General features: G+C 42.1%; 1 protein-coding gene across 5 annotated transcripts in view; it reads left to right on the top strand.

Moving 5' to 3' along the window:
• The window catches only part of wdr95 (WD40 repeat domain 95), a 136070-nt gene that overhangs the window by 17121 nt on the left and 101045 nt on the right, over positions 1–17904 (top strand). For 2 of the 5 annotated variants that reach the window (XM_072262950.1, XM_072262949.1), the window contains exon 1: positions 2350–2402. The exons of the other annotated variants lie outside the window; for them this stretch is intronic. In XM_072262950.1, coding sequence (XP_072119051.1) covers positions 2397–2402 — 6 coding nt within the window. In that variant the 5' untranslated portion in view covers positions 2350–2396. Of the gene's footprint in view, positions 1–2349; positions 2403–17904 lie in introns of those variants that run through there. 5 annotated transcript variants of the gene reach the window in all.

Raw genomic sequence — 17904 nt, 5'->3', positions numbered from 1 at the left:
ATGGGCCATTTAGTCTGACCTTTGACCTCAGTGGTTGGGAAGATGTGGCATTGATTGTTAAGGATATGGTTTTGGGGTACTTGTAGGGGCATGATAAAATTGACCAAAGTGGGCATGGTTTCCTTTAGGGGAAATCTTGCCAGGCAAATCTGTTGGAATTCTTTGAAGAAACAACAAGCAGGAGAGACAAAGGAGAATTGGTTGATATTGTGTACAGTACTTGGATTTTCAGAAGGCCTTTGACAAGGTGCCACACATGAGGCTGCTTAAAAAGTTAAGACCCCATGTGAAAGATACCAGCATGGGCAGAGCATTGCTGATTGGCAGAAGACAAAGAAAGGGATTAAAGGGATCCTTTTCTGGTTGTCAGCCAGTGACTATTGGTGTTACACAGGGTCTGTGTCGGGAACTGCTTTTTACGCTATATGTCAATGACTTGCATGATGGAATCGATGGCTTTGTGTCCAATACAAAGACATGTAGAGGAGCAGGAAGTTTTGATGACAGTGGGCAAAGATGTGGTAGATGGAATACAGTGCCTGAAAGTGTATGGTCATGTACTTTGGTAGAAGAAAAACAGCATAGACTATTTTCTAAATGGAGAAAAAATTAAAAAAAATCTGAGTGCAAAGGGACTTGGAAGTCCTCATGCAGAATTCCCTAAAAGTTAATTTGTAGGTTGAGTTGGTGGTGAGGAAGGCAAATGCAATGTTCGCATTCATTTCAAGAGGACTAGAATATAAAAGCAAGGATGTAATGTTGAGGCTTTATGAGGCACTGGTGAGGCCTCACTTGGAGTATTGTGAGCTGTTTTGGGCCTCATATTTAAGAAAGGATGTGCTGACATTGGAAATAGTTCAAAGGAGGTTCATGAAAATGATTCCAGGATTGAAAGGCTTATCATATGAGGAACGTTTGATGGCTCTGGGCCTTTATTCACTCGATTTCAGAAGAACAAGAGGGGTGTCTCATTGAAACCTATCAAATGTTGAATGGCCCTGATGGAGTGGAGATGGGGAAGATATTTCCTATATTGGGTGAGTGTAGGACCAGAAGACACAGCCTCAGAATATTAGGACATCTATTTGGAACGGAGACAAGGACGAATTTCTTTAGCCAGAGAGTGATGAATCTGTAGAATTTGTTGCCATAGATAGCAGCGGAGGGCAAGGTATTGGGTATATTTAAGCAGAGATTTATAGTTTCTGGATTAGCCAGGGCAGGAAGGGATGTGGGAAGAAGGCAGGAGATTGGGGCTGAGAGAGAAATGGATCAGCTGTGACGAAATGGCGGAGCAGCTTCAATGGGCCAAATGCTCCTATATTTTATATTTTGTGTTCAATACTGATGTCATTCCAAAAGCTTCTGAGCAGAATCACCAGACACCACTTTGTTAGTGTTGAGAAATGGATTCCTGAATATAAAACTAGCCAGAAATTACAAGTGACAAAAGCAGACCTGAGCGTTCAGTGGCAAGGATACGCCTGTGTTAGTATAGGAGATAATCTCTTAATGCCGTCCCTGATTGCATTCTGGAGTTTTCACAATCACTGATAGCATGAACATTCATCTTTTATCTTGCCATGTGTAGCTTCAATGGGACAAAATCAGAGTGCCCCACACCCAATGATTTGTTTCACTAGCCAAAGTAATAGTTGGAAAATAAATTGTGAACAGGTTTTGTTTCCTTAGGGCTGAATCTCATTTCAATTAATCCATAATTATGCTATCTATAATTTCATTCCTCTAGAAAGTTCCCTAACACCGTAATTCCATGTTGGACAATGCAGAAGCTCTGACATGTACAATAAAATCCAGATCAACTTATTCTTCAAAGTCATGGTTCTCAACACTCATTGTTCCAACTGCCATCAGAAAAATAGGCTCTTGGATGATGTGTTTGTGATCTTCTTTCTGAAGTGGCTTCAGGCAGATTTCAGATGAAGAGAATCAATCTCATCCTATCCATCCATTCTTCCAAAAAAGCTTGGTTATCATTTCTCTCCATTCAACGAGGCCATTCCATTGGTCCTCATCCATACCTCATAACAACAGAGGAGGTCTGAAAAGATGATACAAGGGCAACAAAATACTTAAGCTCATTTAAAAATAAGCATATTCTTTTCCTTTATAAATTCATAACTACTTGCATTGTAACAGCAGTGTGTCAAATGAATTTAACTGCTGATGAGTTCTACTAATTACAAGTTTTAAGCACGGTAACTATGCAAAATATATAGGCATATAATTCAATGGCAGTCTGTGTGTGCACTGGTGGAAGTGTCATTGCTGGAGGTGAATGTATAATTTATGACCAGCAGGATTATTTTAGGGTTGGAGGCAGTCAGATGAATTCAGAGCTTTAAAGGTGGCAGATTAATTCCATTCTCACAGGCATGGAGGTAAGTGAATGTAACATGTGCATATTTTTACAATGAAGACTAAGGTATAATTTAGATTAGACAAGTGCTGAATATTATGAAGTATATCATAATATTGGTTGAAAAAAGTTTGGTTAATGTTTTTAAATGTGTTGCGGACTATACAATAAGTAATGCTGTTGAATAACTAATTAATGCATTGAACAGGTGTAACAAGAATGAACATTTCTTTAAATAGTGATCTCTCGAATAGCTGGAAAAGTAGTAAGGAAGGTTTGGAGTCACTAACTTGCGTTTCTTTAAAGTCTAGTAGTGTGCTAGTGAGCATAATGTGTGGATTTTAATGCCTTGTTATTGTTTGCTCACTGTATCCACGTCCTGCAAGTTCACTTCACATGGCTGATCATTTAACCATGCAAAGGTTAACGAACAACACAAAAATATATCCAATGTAATTATTCCTATTAATAATTAGCTGTTCCTTATTAACAAATGTTTTACACTTTGGCTGGAGAGTAATGCTGTTTTGTTTAACTGTATTCATCTATGGGTAAATGACATTTGAACTTGAACTTGACTGAATACTCAAAGTACATTTATTGTCAAAGTATGTATACGACTTACAGCCTTGAGATTCGTCTCCTGACAGGCGGCCATAAAACAAGGAAACCCGACAGAACTTATTATAAAAGAAGACTGTCAAAACACCGAATGTGCAGATAAAAAAATTCTGCAAACAATAAAAGTAAGCAAATAACATTCAGAACTGAAGTTCACGTGAGTGAGTCCACAGCCTTGAAACCAGTCATCACCACAGCTGATCCAGAAGCCTGTTAGTTGCTGGCCACAGCCTCAATTTAGCACAGAGACAAGTAAACCTCATGAATAGCCAAGTTGAACACTGTCTCTCTCCTCCGGCCCTGACACTCTGAACTTTTCAATCTGGTCCACCGCTTAAATCCACCAAACAGCAGTTTGTTCCTTGGTCTTGCACTGAGGCCCTGCTGTTTTGATACACTTTCGGGACCGGGACCCGCTGCCTTGATTTGGCCTGTACCCAACTTTCCAATCTGATCCGGTGCTTAAATCAGTCGCATATCAGCTTGTTCCTTGCTCTTGGGCCTGGGCCTGGGCCTCGCCACCTCGACTCAGCCTCGCCTCTGTTCTGCCACTTCGAATCGGTTCTGAGTCCGTTCCAACAATGGCCAAATATTGGCTCGTTCCCCGCTCACTGGCACAGGCCCTGCTGCCTGGATTCAGCCCACACACGCAATACAGCAACCATCCTGCACCTTCAAGATTTCAGTTCACACTGCAAAAATGCCAGGTCGTAAGGGTGATTCAAAAGCTCAACTTGAAAGGGAGGTTACAGTGATTGATTGCAGTGATTGTTTTCCAGAAAAAGTCTGATTAATAAAGTAGTTAATAATTTGGTTTGCTGGCAGCAAGTCGTTGTTATGTTTCCCCAACACCATCTTACACCAGGATGTACAGATATTTGCCAGAAATATTGTTGCTTTGAAAACACAGGACTGAACCATCTTCCAAATGGTGTTCTTCCAACTTCCTGATGTAACTTGACATTGTTGCCTTTTTTAGCAATAACAACAAAAACCTTTAGGGAACATTGCAGTAATTGTTCTGGGGTAGGTTATGGCTGAGCAAATAGTTTGTATCTGGGAATGACAGTTGAAACGTGGCCAACCTATATTTTTAAAGACCGACATCCTTGCTGAGTTGTGAAATGTAGTAATTCTGTAGAGTGTGGTTTTTCTAGATTCAAATAATCGATTGTCATCCTTCAATACACGAGTGTAAAGGTGTACATGGTGATTGGATCGGATGCAGCATAACAACAATAAATATAAAAGCTATCCTACAAATGCACTGTAAAATTCACTGTTGAGTGTGCCCACATACACAAGGTTAGCTTATTAGCTTAGATACATAGACTGATTCTATGTATATACATAAATTGTTGTTACTAAGCGGTTATAATGCACACAATGCAATCCTTTCATATCTGACAATGGGAATAGGTAGTGAGCAGGGCTTGTGGAATTGTCTTGAACTGACTGATCCCTTCATGCTGTTAAAGTGAAATTCTTCTGTTGGATATTAGGCTTCAATGAGTTGTAATAGTTACAGGAACTCTATCATAGCATTCTATGATGACAGTAACTTGACACCTCAACCCTTGTCAGAAAGATCTCATCTGGTTTTCCGATTGTGATCATGCTTGTCTGATCAATACACTGGTGACAAAGCAACAGTGTAATCGAGGACACACACAAAATACTGGAGGAATTCGGCAGTTTGGGCAGCATCAATGGAAATAGAAAAAAGCAGTCAATGTTTTGGGCCGAGACCCTTCATCAGGATTGAAAAGGAAGGGGAAAATGCCAATATCTTCCTGGGAGGGGAGGAGTACAACCTAGAAGGTGATAGGTGAAGCCAGGTGGTTGGGGGAGGGGTAACTGAAGTAAGCAGGTGATAGGTTTAAAAGGTAAAGGGTTGGAAAAGATGGAATCTGATAGGAGAGGAGAGTAGATCATGGAAGAAATGGGAGGTAGAGGGATACCACGGGGAGATGATAGAGAGGTGAGGAGGAGCTACAAGAGGGGAGCTAGAGTGGGAAAATGAAGAAGAGGGAAAAGGAGAGTGAACATTTATCAGAAGTTGGAGAAATCAATGTTCATGGCATCAGGTTGAAGGTTACTTAAATGGAATATAAGGTATTGCTCTGCCTACCTGAGAATGGCCTCATCTTGACAGAAGGAGGCCGTGGACTGACATGGTGGAATGGGAAATGGGATTGGAATTGAAATGGTTGGTTGCCAGGAAATCCTGCTTTTTGCAAATGGAGTGAAGTTGCTTGACAAAGTAGTCCCTCCATTCTACATCAAGTCTCACCAACATAGAGGAGGCCACATTGAGAGCACCAGATACTGTAGACGATCCTAACAAATTTGTAGGTGAAATCTTGCTTCACCTGGAAGGGCTGTTTGGAGACCTGAATTCCTCCACCATTGATGCTTCCCTCACCCACATCTCCTCCATTCCCTGGACATTCATGCTTACCCCATCTTACCGCCACCTTAATTGATAGAGTTCATCTTGTTCTCACTTACCACCTTGGAAGCCTCTGCATCTAACACATCATTCTCCACAACTCCGCCATCTTCAAATGGGACCCTACCACCAAACGCATCTTTACCCCTCCCCACCCCAACTCTCCGCTTTCCTGCAGAGATCACTCCCTCCGTGATTTACTTGTTCCTCCCTACTAATCTCCCTCCTTGCATTTACCCCTGCAAGCAGCAGAAGTGCGAGTGTCTCCCATTCATCTACTTGCCCACCTCCATTCCAGGCTCCAAGCCATCCTTCCAGGTGAGGCAATATGTCCTGATGAAAGATCTCGGCCCACAAGGTCAACTGTTTATTCGTTTCCATGGATGCTGCCTGACCTACTGAGTTTCTCCAGCATTTTGTATGTGTTGCTCTGGATTTCCAGCATCTGTAGAATCTCTTGTGTTTGTAATTGAGGACAGCCGAGTTGTATTAATTTTAGCCAATGCATATTGAAATCCATTTGGTCTGCACAGTAAAACATACTTTTGTTCAAACTAAATTAATATTCTGAGGTTAGGACTTGAGATGATGGTGGAAGCATTTCAACGGGCTACTGGATCCCGACCTAAGGATTGAGCAGAACAAGTGGGTTCTTTCTTCACTTGTTAGCACATTACCTTTAGTGTGAGGCAGGCTAGAGGATATCAGGTAAACTTGTTATCAGCCTTAACTTCATTGCCCTCTTGATCAGGTAACCTGCTCATTACAGTTAAGTGGCAGATGTAATGAACATCTTTGTCAGCATCTCAGAGGCTTGCAGCAGCATTTGTCCCCAGGATAACTCACCACTGATATCGGCAGTATTTGCAGCAACTTCAAAGTAAATTTTATTATCAGAATGCATAATGTATATGTCACCACATACAACCCTGAGGTTCTTTTTCCTGCAGACATACTCAAAAAATCTACAGAATAGTAACAATGACAGGATCAATGAAAGATCAGCTAGAGTGGAGATAGATAACAAATAGTGTAAATGCAAATATAAATAAATAGCAATAAATAATGAGCACATGAAATAACATGGCAGAATCCTTAAAGTGAGATCATTAGCTATGGGAAGATTGCAATAAATGAGTGTAGTTATTCCTTTTTGTTCAGGAGTCTGATGGTTGAGGGGTGGTAACTGTTCTTGAACCTGGTGGTGCGAGTCATAGTCATACTTTACTGATCCCGGGGAAAATTGGTTTTCGTTACAGTTGCACCATAAATAATTAAATAGTAATAAAACCATAAATAGTTAAATAGTAATATCTAAATTATGCCAGGAAATAAGTCCAGGACCAATCTATTGGCTCAGGGTGTCTGATCCTCCAAGGGAGGAGTTGTAAAGTTTGATGGCCACAGGCAGGAATGACTTCCTATGATGCTCTGTGCTGCATCTCGGTGGAATGAGTCTCTGGCTGAATGTACTCCTGCGCCCAACCAGTCCATTATGTAGTGGATGGAAGATATTGTCCAAGATGGCATGCAACTTGGACAGCATCCTCTTTTGAGGCTCTTGCACTTTCTACCTGATGGCAGCAGCGGGGAAAGAGTTTGGCCTGGGTGGTGAGGATCTTTGATGATGGATGTGGCTTTCCTACAACAGCGTTTCATGTTGATGTGCTCAATGGTTGGGAGGGCTTTACGTGAGATGTACTGGGTTGAATCTACTAACGTTTGTAGGATTTTCAAAGGCATCAGTATTCCCATACCATGTCATGATGTAGCCTGAATTAGAGGACATGTGCTATAACAAGAAGTTGGACAGTTTTTTTTCTGCACCTTCTCCAAAGCCATGACATCCTTCCTTTAATGGGGTGACGAGAACTGTATGCAATACTCCAGATGGGACTGAATGAGAGTAGATGAGAGCCAGGACATGCTCTCTTCTCGCTGCTGCCATCAGGAAGAAGGTACAAGAGCCTCAGGATTCACACCAACAGGTTCAGGAACAGTTATTACCCCTCAACCATCAGGCTCTTGCACCAGAGGGGACAACTTCACTCACCCCATCACTGAACTGTTCTCACAACCTATAGACTCACTTTTAAGGACTCTTCATTGATACTTATTGCTTATTTATGTGTTGTTATTACTTTGTTTTTCTTTCTTTTTGTATTTTCACACTGCCCTGTTGGGTGGTCTTTTGTTGATTCAATTACGGTTATTGGGTTTATTGAGTATGCCCGCAAGAAAATAAATCTTGGGGTTGTATGCAGTAACATATGTACTTTGATAGTAAATTTACTTTGAACTAACTAGAGTATTATAAAGCTGCAACATAACTTCCTGACTTTTGAACTCATCACCTTGACTAACGAAGGCAAGCACGCCATATGCCTTCTTAACCATTGTATCAATCTGTGTAGCCTCTTTCAGGAAGCTATAAACTTGGAGCCCGAGGTCCCTCTGTTCATCAGTGCTGTTAAGAGCCTTGCCCTCAACAGTTTATCATGTTTTTACATTAGACCTACCAAGGTGCAACACATCACATTTGACTAAGTTAAACTCCATCTGCCATTTCTCTGCCCATATCTGCAATGGGTCTATATCCAGCTGTATTCTTTGCCAGTCTTCTTTGCTATCCACTGTACAGCCAATCTTTGTGTCATCTGCAAACTTACTAACCCACTCATCTACATTTTCATCTGGGTCATTTAATGCATACACATCACAAACAACAGAGGCCCAGTCCAGCACATGGGCCATACCCCTCCATTCCCTACGTATTTAAAAGCCTCTTAAACACCAGTGTTGTATCAGGCACGTACTCTGTGTTTTAAAAAAAAACTTGTCCACACATCTTGACATTCCCTTTTCACCTTAAAATGTGTGCCCTTTAGTCTTCTGCATTTCTAACATGTGAAAAGAGATTTTAACTATTTGTCCTACCTTTACCTCTCATAATTTTATGAATGTCTATCAGGTCGCTTGAGAATATTTCCAGAGCAAATAACCCAACCTCTCTTTATAGCTCATGGCCTCGATTTCAGGCACCATCCTGGTGAACCTTTCTGCACCCTTTTCAAAGGTTCCAGATTCTTTCTGTAATGGAGGACCAGATTGTATACTACCTCAAGTACAGCCTAACCAATCAAGTTTCTTTCTCAACTTCTTCCTTAGTCAGCATCCTGACCAATGAAAAACGTAAGCCACTTTCAGCGAGCTCTGGACTTGCTCTCCAAACTTCCTTGCATATCAATGCAGTTGAGGGTCCTGCCATTAACTGTACACTTCTCACTTACTTTGATCTCCCAAAGTGCGACATCTTGTATTTGCTCAGATGAAACCTCATCCACCCACCCATATCTGTAGCTGATCTAAATCCTGCTGCACCTTTTGATCACTATACAGTCTCCAACTCCACCAGTCTTTGAAAGTGATAGCCTGATTTTTGATGTGATTATTTGAAAATAATGCAGTTTAAAAAAATTTTGTGCTCTTTGCATGTGGCTTGCTGTGCAATCACAGTGCTTTACTTTGGGTAATACGTGGTTTGCAAATTAAGTCCTTTTAGAACAGAGGTGAGGAGGAATTTCTTTAGCCAGAGAGTGGTGAATCTGTGAAATCCTTTGCCACAGGCAGCTGTGGAGGCCAAGTCTGTATATATGTTTAAGGCAGAGGTTGATAGATTCTTGATTGGTCAGGGCATGAAGGAATATGGAGAGTAGGCAGGAGATTGGGGCTGAGAGGAAAATTGTATCAGCCATAGTGAAATAGTGGATTAGATTCCACAGGCCAAATAGCTTAATTCTGCTCCTATGTATTATGGTCTTAAAACAGACCTATACATTACTTTATTCAATTTGATTTTTATTTTTTTTTGTATTTATTACCTGCCAGCTACTTTCCTTTCACGTTATTGGTAGCAAATTGAATACTCTAAACGCCATCCTTCATTTCATTTTTAAGATTCAGATTGTTTTTTAGATTTTACCCTCATATTACAAAGAAACCGCTTCTCCCAGCTTGCATTGAAGCTGTGGGCAGCTCTTGTTAGTTGGCCCTTGTTCAGTTAACAAGTGATTGAGTTTAGCAAGCGAGGCCAGCGTTTAATTGCTCATCCCTCGTTGCCCTTGAGAAGATGGGGGTGAGTCACCCTCTTGAACAGCTGCAGCCCTTGAGGTGCACGTATAGCCACACTGCTGTGTGGGAAGGGGTTCCAGGATTTTGACCCAGCCATAGTGAAGCAACAGCAATACATTTCCAAGTCAGGATAGTGACAGGCTTCAAGGTGAACTTCCAGGAGCTTGTGTTTGTGTGCTTTGGCTACCCTTGTCTGGTAGAGATCAGGGTTTGGAAGATGTGGTCAAAGGATTGTTGGGAAATTGCTGAAGTGTAGCCATTGGTGTCACTGTGTGTCCGTGGTAGAATGAGTGAATGGTTGTGGGTGGGTTGCTTGTCAAGTGGGCTGCCGTGTCTTAGATTGTGTCGAGCTTTTTGAGTGTTGTTGAAGATGCTCTCATCCAGGCAAGCGGAGAGTATTCCATCGCACTCAGACTTGAGTCTTGTATGCGACGTACAGGCTTTGGGGTGTTAGGAGGTAAGTTCCTCACAGCAGGATTCCTAACCTTTGACCTTCTGTTGTAGCAATTTTTTGTGTATAGCTACTCAAGTTCAGCAACGACAACAGCACATCCCTTTCCGATGAGGTAAACACATTCTACGGACTGTCTGAGCCAAAGGAATTGATATATCATCAGCCAACATGACAGTCTCTAGTGCATCTGAACCCACAGGGACTATTGCAGATGTAAGGTCAGTCTTCCGGAGAGTGAACACGCATTAAGCATTTAGCCTAGATGGTGTCCCTGGCTGTGAGCTTAGATCCTGCACAGATCAGCAGGCAGAAGTATTTGTGGACATTTTTAATTTCTCCCTGCTTCAATCTGAGGTTCCCACTTGTTTAAGAAGACCACTGTCACCTGGTATCTAAGGAAAACAAGGTGGTGTGCTTTATTGACTACTGCCTGGTGGCTCTGACATCCACCATCATGAAGTGCCTTAAGAGACTGGTCACTGGCACATATTAACTCTAGCCTCTTAGACAAGTTCTGCCTAATGCCTACCATCGAAACATGTCTACAGCAGATGCCATCTCTCTAGCTCTGTACTCAGCTCTGGAACATCTGAACAGTAAAGACACTTACGTTAGACTACTGTTTATTGACTATAGCTCCATCTTCAATACAATTATTCCAAGCAAGCACATCACCAAACTCTGAGACCTGATAGTCAACACCTCCCCCTGCAACTGAATTCTTGACTTCCTGACGAATAGACCACAATCAGTAATGATAAGCAGCAACATCACCACCACAATTGTTCTCAATGCAGGTGCTCCACAAGGTCGAGTTCTCAAACCCTTTTCTGCTCCTTGAACATTCATGACTGTGTGGCCAGATTCTGCTCTAATTTCAGGTTTGCAGATGATGCCACCATAGTGAGTTATATCTCAAGTAACAATGAACCGGAGTACGGGATGGAGATAGAGAACTTAATAATATGATGTCGTGATGGCAGTCTTTCCTTCAGTGTTTCTAAACAAAAGAGCTGGTCATTGACTTCAGACAGAAGAGCAGTGTGCATGCTTTTGCTTACATCAGTGGTGCTGAGGTTAAGGATTAAGGAAGTAAAGTTCCTGGGAGTGAACATCTCCAGTAGCCTGCCCTAGTCCAACCACATGGATGTCACACCCAAGAAAGCTCACCAGCACCTCAGGAGGCTAAAGAAGTTTGGTATGTCCCCATTGACCGCCTCCACTGATGAGGATTGCTGTGTGTTCTCGCACTTCCCTTTCCTGAAGCCCCCAGTCAATTCCTTGGTCTAACTGATGTTGAGTGCAAGGTTGTTGTGACACTGCTTAGCCGATCTACCACACATCATCTTCTCTACCCGAGATCAGTCATAATCTTATTGAAGGCCTGTGCGAATGAGTGTTCAACTGCTGCTATTTTGCATGCACTGCTTTTGTGTGCCCTCGTCCTCTTCCTCACATTATATAGTGGATTACGTATCCTGCATCCCCCAGTCACTTTCTCTCCGTGCAGCCAGTTAAGCTGTCAAAGTCTCCTGTCAGGGTTGGTGCAGTGTGGCGTGCACTACAGAGTGGGATGGTTCACTGCACTGGCATTCTTTTTGCTTAATAAGTGACACCTTGTTATGTCGTTGCTAGGCCACCTTGCTTGTTTTTGCTGTCATTCAAGGTGGCTAAATAGTAAACTGCAGCCAACAGTTTTCCTTTATTTAAGCGATTATATACCATGGCGTTGAAATACCGTTTGGGACCATGGCAGAATCCCAATAGATTCTGACATCAAGGAGGGAGTAAGGTGCAATGCCACGTCGTCAGTATTGTACCTGTATTTCATGAGGAAAACACATGTTAAATCCCAGTGTTCCTGAACTCTTAACATCTCAGAGAATCTATCCTGGGTTCAATGTACTGAGGAAGGCATACCTGTGACTCTACTTCATTTGAAGTTTGGGAAGATTTAGTATGTCACCAAAAACTTACAGGTTTCTATAGATGTAAGGTGTACCATTAAGACTAAAGTGAGCATCAAAATGTACAGTGAAATGCACTATTTACATTAACAACCAACACACCCTGGGGTGTGCTGGGACAGCCTGTCAGTGTCACCATGCTTTGCCGCCCACACAGCGCGCCCACAATGTTTGACAGAACACAACAAGCGGCAAACAACAATAAAAACCAGATTCATTGCAACTTCCTAGCCATGCACACACAGTCATTTCAGTCCAGGACAAGTCCCCAACTCCAGTGGGCACAGAATCAGGCTGCAGACACCTGGCTTCAAGTTCTCCAGTGGATTCTCGGTCTCGGTTCCATCCAATGGGCCTTGAGTTCAGGGTTTCCGATTCATCCTCGGCATCGACCCCAGGCAGGATGGTCACCGAAAACCCAGTCTTGAAACCTGGATTGATGGCGGGACCCTGAACACCAGGTCTCAGACTGATTCATGAACCCAGGGAGTCAGCGGAACTTGTTCCATTCCTCCTGCCCACACAGAATTCTGACTCCAAAACCCACCAACAACTCACTGACCTGGTACAGAGCTCATCCACTCTCTGCCGGTCTGAATTCTAATATCCAAATCTCTCTGCCAAGACCCCTGCTGTTTCTGCAGTAGCTTTCCACAATGTCTAAGCAGACAGCTTCTCAGGCCCTGTGGTCTTATCCATCTTAACTTGTCTCAAGAGAGCACACACCTCCTCATCTGTAATCTGGATATGGCCCATAACGTCTGTACTCTTCTATAAACCCTGTGTTATATAGACCCTGTGCCCTATAGACCCTTATTCCATAGACCTTGTGCCTGCCTTCCAAGTAAATATGCGTTGGTAAAAAAAAATTAAGATCTCCTCCATCTATTTTGGTTCCGTGGACTAGGCTGATTTTCAAAAGGACCAAATTTGTCCCTTGATATCCATTTGCTCAATATATCTATAGAAGCCCTTGAAGTTCTCCTTCACTAAGTAATGGCATACAAACCCTGCCATAGCTATTGTGTGACTGGTTCTGCCTCTAGCCTCTCCTGCAACTGCCTTTTTGCTCTCACAGCAGCCTTCCGTAGGATGTACCTGGACTTCTTGTAGGCTTTTAGATTGTTGGTCTTGAACGTCACAGATCCACCAATTCAAAACAGATTTGTAAATGTTCCTCCACCTCTCTTCACCAACCTCAGCACTGCCGAGACTCCTTCAGACTGGCCTAGTTGAAGTCTCTCATGTCAGCAGGGTGTGTTTTCTCATGACAATGTGGCGTGTTGTTCCAACGTGAGAGCGTGTAATACTGCATCTGCTATTACGAAATGAGATGGGGCAGGTGACACAAGTTGGTGTAGGGGAGCACTTTGCATCCAGTGACCACAATGCTATTGGTTTCAAAGTAAATATGCAAAGAGATAGGCCAATTTTGATGGCATCAGGAATGATCTGGCAGTGAGTTGGAACAGGCTGTTTTCTGGCAAAGGTATACTTGGAAAGTGGGAGTCCTTCAAAAATGAAACTTTGAGAGTACAAAGTTGGAATAAAAGGTAAAGATAAAGTGTATGGAACCTTGATTTTCAAGAGATATTGCGACCCCAGTTAAGAGGAAAAAGTAGATGCATAGCAAGTATAGGCAAGTAAGAACAAATGAGGTGCTTATGGAGTACAAGAAATATGAGAGAACACATTGGACAGCGTTAGGAAGGATAAAAGAAGGCATGAAGTTGCTCTAGCAGACAAGGTGAGGTAGAATCCTAAGGGATTCTACAGATATGTTAAGAGCAAAAGGAAAGGAAAGCTAGGGACAAAGTTGGTCCTCTGGAAGACCAGAATGGTAATCCATGTGTGGAGCCAAATCAGATGGGGGAGATCTTAAATGCATTCTTTGCATCTGTATTTACATGGGTGATGGATATGGAGTCTTACAGAAGTGAGGCAAAGTGGCATCAACCTCATGGATACTGTACAAATTACAGAGGAGAAGGTGTTTGCTACTCTGAAGCAAATCAGGTTTGTGAGGTTGATGTTCTGGAGCATGTTGATATTAAGGGAGAGGAGGTGTTGGAGTTGTTAAAATACATTAGGACAGATAAGTCCCCGAAGCCTGACGGAATATTCCCCAGGCTGCTCCACGAGGCGAGGGAAGAGATTGCTGAGCCTCTGGCTAGGATCTTTATGTCCTCGTTGTCCACGGGAATGGTACCGGAGGACTGGAGGGAGGCGAGTGTTGCCCCTTTGTTCAAAAAAGGTAGTAGGGATAGTCTGGGTAATTATAAACCAGTGAGCCTTATGTCTGTGGTGGGAAAGCTGTTGGAAAAGATTCTTAGAGATAGGATCTGTGGGCATTTAGAGAATCATGGTCTGATCAGGGACGGCCAGCATGGCTTTGTGAAGGGCAGATCGTGTCTAACAAGCCTGATAGAGTTCTTTGAGAAGGTGACCAGGCATATAGATGAGGGTAGTGCAGTGGATGTGATCTATATGGATTTTAGTAAGGCATTTGACAGAGTTCCACACGGTAGGCTTATTCAGAAAGTCAGAAGGCATGGGATCCAGAGAAGTTTGGCCAGGAGGATTCAGAATTGGCTTGGCTGCAGAAGGCAGAGGGTCATGGGGAGGGAGTACATTCGGGTTGGAGGGTTGTGACTAGTGGTGTCCCACAAGGATCGGATCTGGGACCTCTACTTTTCGTGATTTTTATTAACGACCTGGATGTGGGGGTAAAAGGGTGGATTGGCAAGTTTGCAGATGACGCAAAGGTTGGTGGTGTTGTAGATAGTGTAGAGGATTGTCAAAGATTGCAGAGAGACATTGATAGGATGCAGAAGTGGGCTGAGAAGTGGCAGATGGAGTTCAACCCGGAGAAGTGTGAGGTGGTACACTTTGGAAGGACAAACTCCAAGGCAGAGTACAAAGTAAATGGCAGGATATTTGGTAGTGTGGAGGAGCAGAGGGTTCTAGGGGTACATGTCCACAGATCCCTGAAAGTTGCCTCAGAGGTAGATAGGGTAGTTAAGAAAGCTTATGGGATGTTAGCTTTCATCAGTCGAGGGATAGAGTTTAAGAGTCGCAATGTAATGATGCAGCTCTATAAAACTCTGGTTAGGCCACACTTGGAGTATTGTGTCCAGTTCTGGTCGCCTCACTATAGGAAGGATGTGGAAGCATTGGAAAGGGTACAGAGGAGATATACCAGAATGCTGCCTGGTTTAGAAAGTATGCATTATGATCAGAGATTAAGGGAGCTAGGGCTTTACTCTTTGGAGAGAAGGAGGATGAGAGGAGACATGATAGAGGTGTACAAGATAATAAGAGGAATAGATAGAGTGGATAGCCAGCACCTCTTCCCCAGGGCACCACTGCTCAATACAAGAGGACATGGCTTTAAGGTAAGGGGTGGGAAGTTCAAGGGGGATATTAGAGGAAGATTTTTTACTCAGAGAGTGGTTGGTGCGTGGAATGCACTGCCTGAGTCAGTGGTGGAGGCAGATACACTACTGGAGTTTAAGAGACTACTAAACAGGTATATGGAGGAATTTAAGGTGGGGGGTTATATGGGAGGCAGGGTTTGAGGGTCGGCACAACATTGTGGGCCAAAGGGCCTGTAATGTGCTGTACTATTCTATGATTCTATAAATCCTCAGGGCCTGACGAGGCGATCCTTGGACCCTACAGGAGGCAAATGCAGAAATTGCTGGGGCCCTAGCAGAGATACTAAAACATCCTTAGTGACAGTGGATGAAGGCAAGGCAGTGGATGTTGTCTACAGGCATCTGACAAGGTCCCACATGGGAGATTAGTCTAGAAGGTTCAGTCACTCAGCATTCAGGATGAGGTAGTAAACTGGATTAGACATTGGCTTTGTGTGGCAAACCAGAGAGTGGTAGTAGATGTTTGCCTCTCTGACTGGAGGCCTGTGAAAATTGGTATGCCGGAGGGATCGGCGCTGGGTCCTTCGTTGTTTGTCATCTGTATCAATGTTCTGGATGATAATGTGGTTTACTGGATCAGCAAATTTGCGAATCACACCAAGATTGGGGGTGTAGTGGACAGTGAGGAAGGCTATATTGGCTTGCAGAGGGATCTGCATTAGCTGGAAAATGGCAGATGGAGTTTAATGCTAACAAGTGCAAGACTTTAAACTTTGGAAGGACCAACTAGTGTTGGTCTCACACAATGAAAGGTGGAGCACTGAAGGTTGTGGTAGAAGAAAGGGATCTGGGAATATAGATCCATAATTTGTTGAAAGTGGTGTCACAGTTAGATTGTGACCTAAAGAAAGCTTTTGGCACTTTGGCCTTCATAAATCCATGCTGAACTTCTCTATGACTGTTGATCACAATACTCAACTCTACTGTAATATTATTCCCTGCCACTGCCCCCCACCACCCCCCTTGCATGCTTCATCAGTGTTTTCAGCAGAGCACTGTATGTCAGATCTTGTAAACAACCATTCCTTTTGGGTTGTTGCATCTGGGTTATTGTTTGGTTCTGGCCTGGCTACAGGCTACTTGTAGCTAGTGAGTAACCATGTTCAAATCCTGCGGTATTATGGTGACTGAGTCTTACTATTATGCTAGGGCAGACATTAGTAGATTTAAAATGGGGGCTATATGTTTAAATCAATTGGAGTGAGTGCTGAGATGATGTTTGAGACATGTTAGATATAATCTCTGCATTCTGTAAGGGTTTCTAAAGCATTTTTACATTAGTAAACTAGATCAGAATCTTGTTAAATTGCAGCTGTTTGCTTTCATTAAAATGAATAGGGAGTTAGCCGGCCGAATTCAGGCAGTTAAAATGATTTTACCTAAATTTTTATATGTACTCCAAAATATCCCTATTTTTTTTAACTAAGAAGTTTTTTTGGTCAGGTTGACTCTATTATTTCATCTTTTGTTTGGAATAATAAAAGACCAAGAATTGGTAATTATCATTTACAAAAATTAAAAAAGGATGGAGGTCTTGTTCTGCCTAACTTAAGAATGTATTATTGGGCTGTTAATATACATTATATGTGTTTTTGGTTATATTGGGCTAATAAAAATGAATGACCACCTTAGGCTGACTTGGAATTGAAAGCTGTGAAACAGTTTCACTTAACCTCGTTATTAGGAGCTCCTCTACCTGTAAAACTGGCCAAAATTGCTAATTTAAATTTGTATCCTGTAATTAAGCAGTCATTACGAATTTAGTTCCAGTTTCGTAATTTTTTTAAATCTAAAAAAAATTTAAACTTTTTAGTTTAATTTATCAAAATTATTTATTTAAACCTTCATTAAGTGATCCTACCTTTCTTCCTTGGAGGAATAAAGGAGTTTATTCCTTCATGGATGTGTTCCAAGATGACCAATTGATGTCTTTTGGGAAATTAGTAACTAAATACTCACTCTCGTATTCACATATCCTGCAATATCTTCAGGTCAGACACTTCTTACAAGAATATTTAAGTAATTTTCCATATATACAGGATTCTGACCTGTTAAAAATGAACTCTTTAGTGAAAGGTTTTATTGGGAAAATTTATAATTTATTGTTACAACAGCACAATCACCCTTCACTTAAGATTAAGCAAGATTGGGAGAGAGGGCTTAACATGACCTTGATAACAGAGGATTGGTTGCGGATTTTTGAATTTGGTTAACTCTTCTTCGATCTGTGCCAGTCACTCTTTAATTCAATTTAAAATTGTACATTGTTACTATTTGACAAAAGAGAGACTGTCTAAAATGTTTCCTAATGGTGATAGTCAGTGTGATAGATGTAAAACCGAAACAGCTATATTGACACATCTGTTTTGGTCGTGTTCTGTATTGAAACATTTTTGGAAATCTATTTTCTCTACAATTTCTAGTTTTAAAAATTAATTTACAACCTAATAAATTGACAGTTT

Source organism: Mobula birostris, chromosome 7 (assembly GCF_030028105.1).
Source record: "Mobula birostris isolate sMobBir1 chromosome 7, sMobBir1.hap1, whole genome shotgun sequence".
NCBI classification, from domain to species: Eukaryota; Metazoa; Chordata; class Chondrichthyes; order Myliobatiformes; family Myliobatidae; genus Mobula; species Mobula birostris.
This window is presented reverse-complemented; position numbering and strand designations above follow the sequence as displayed.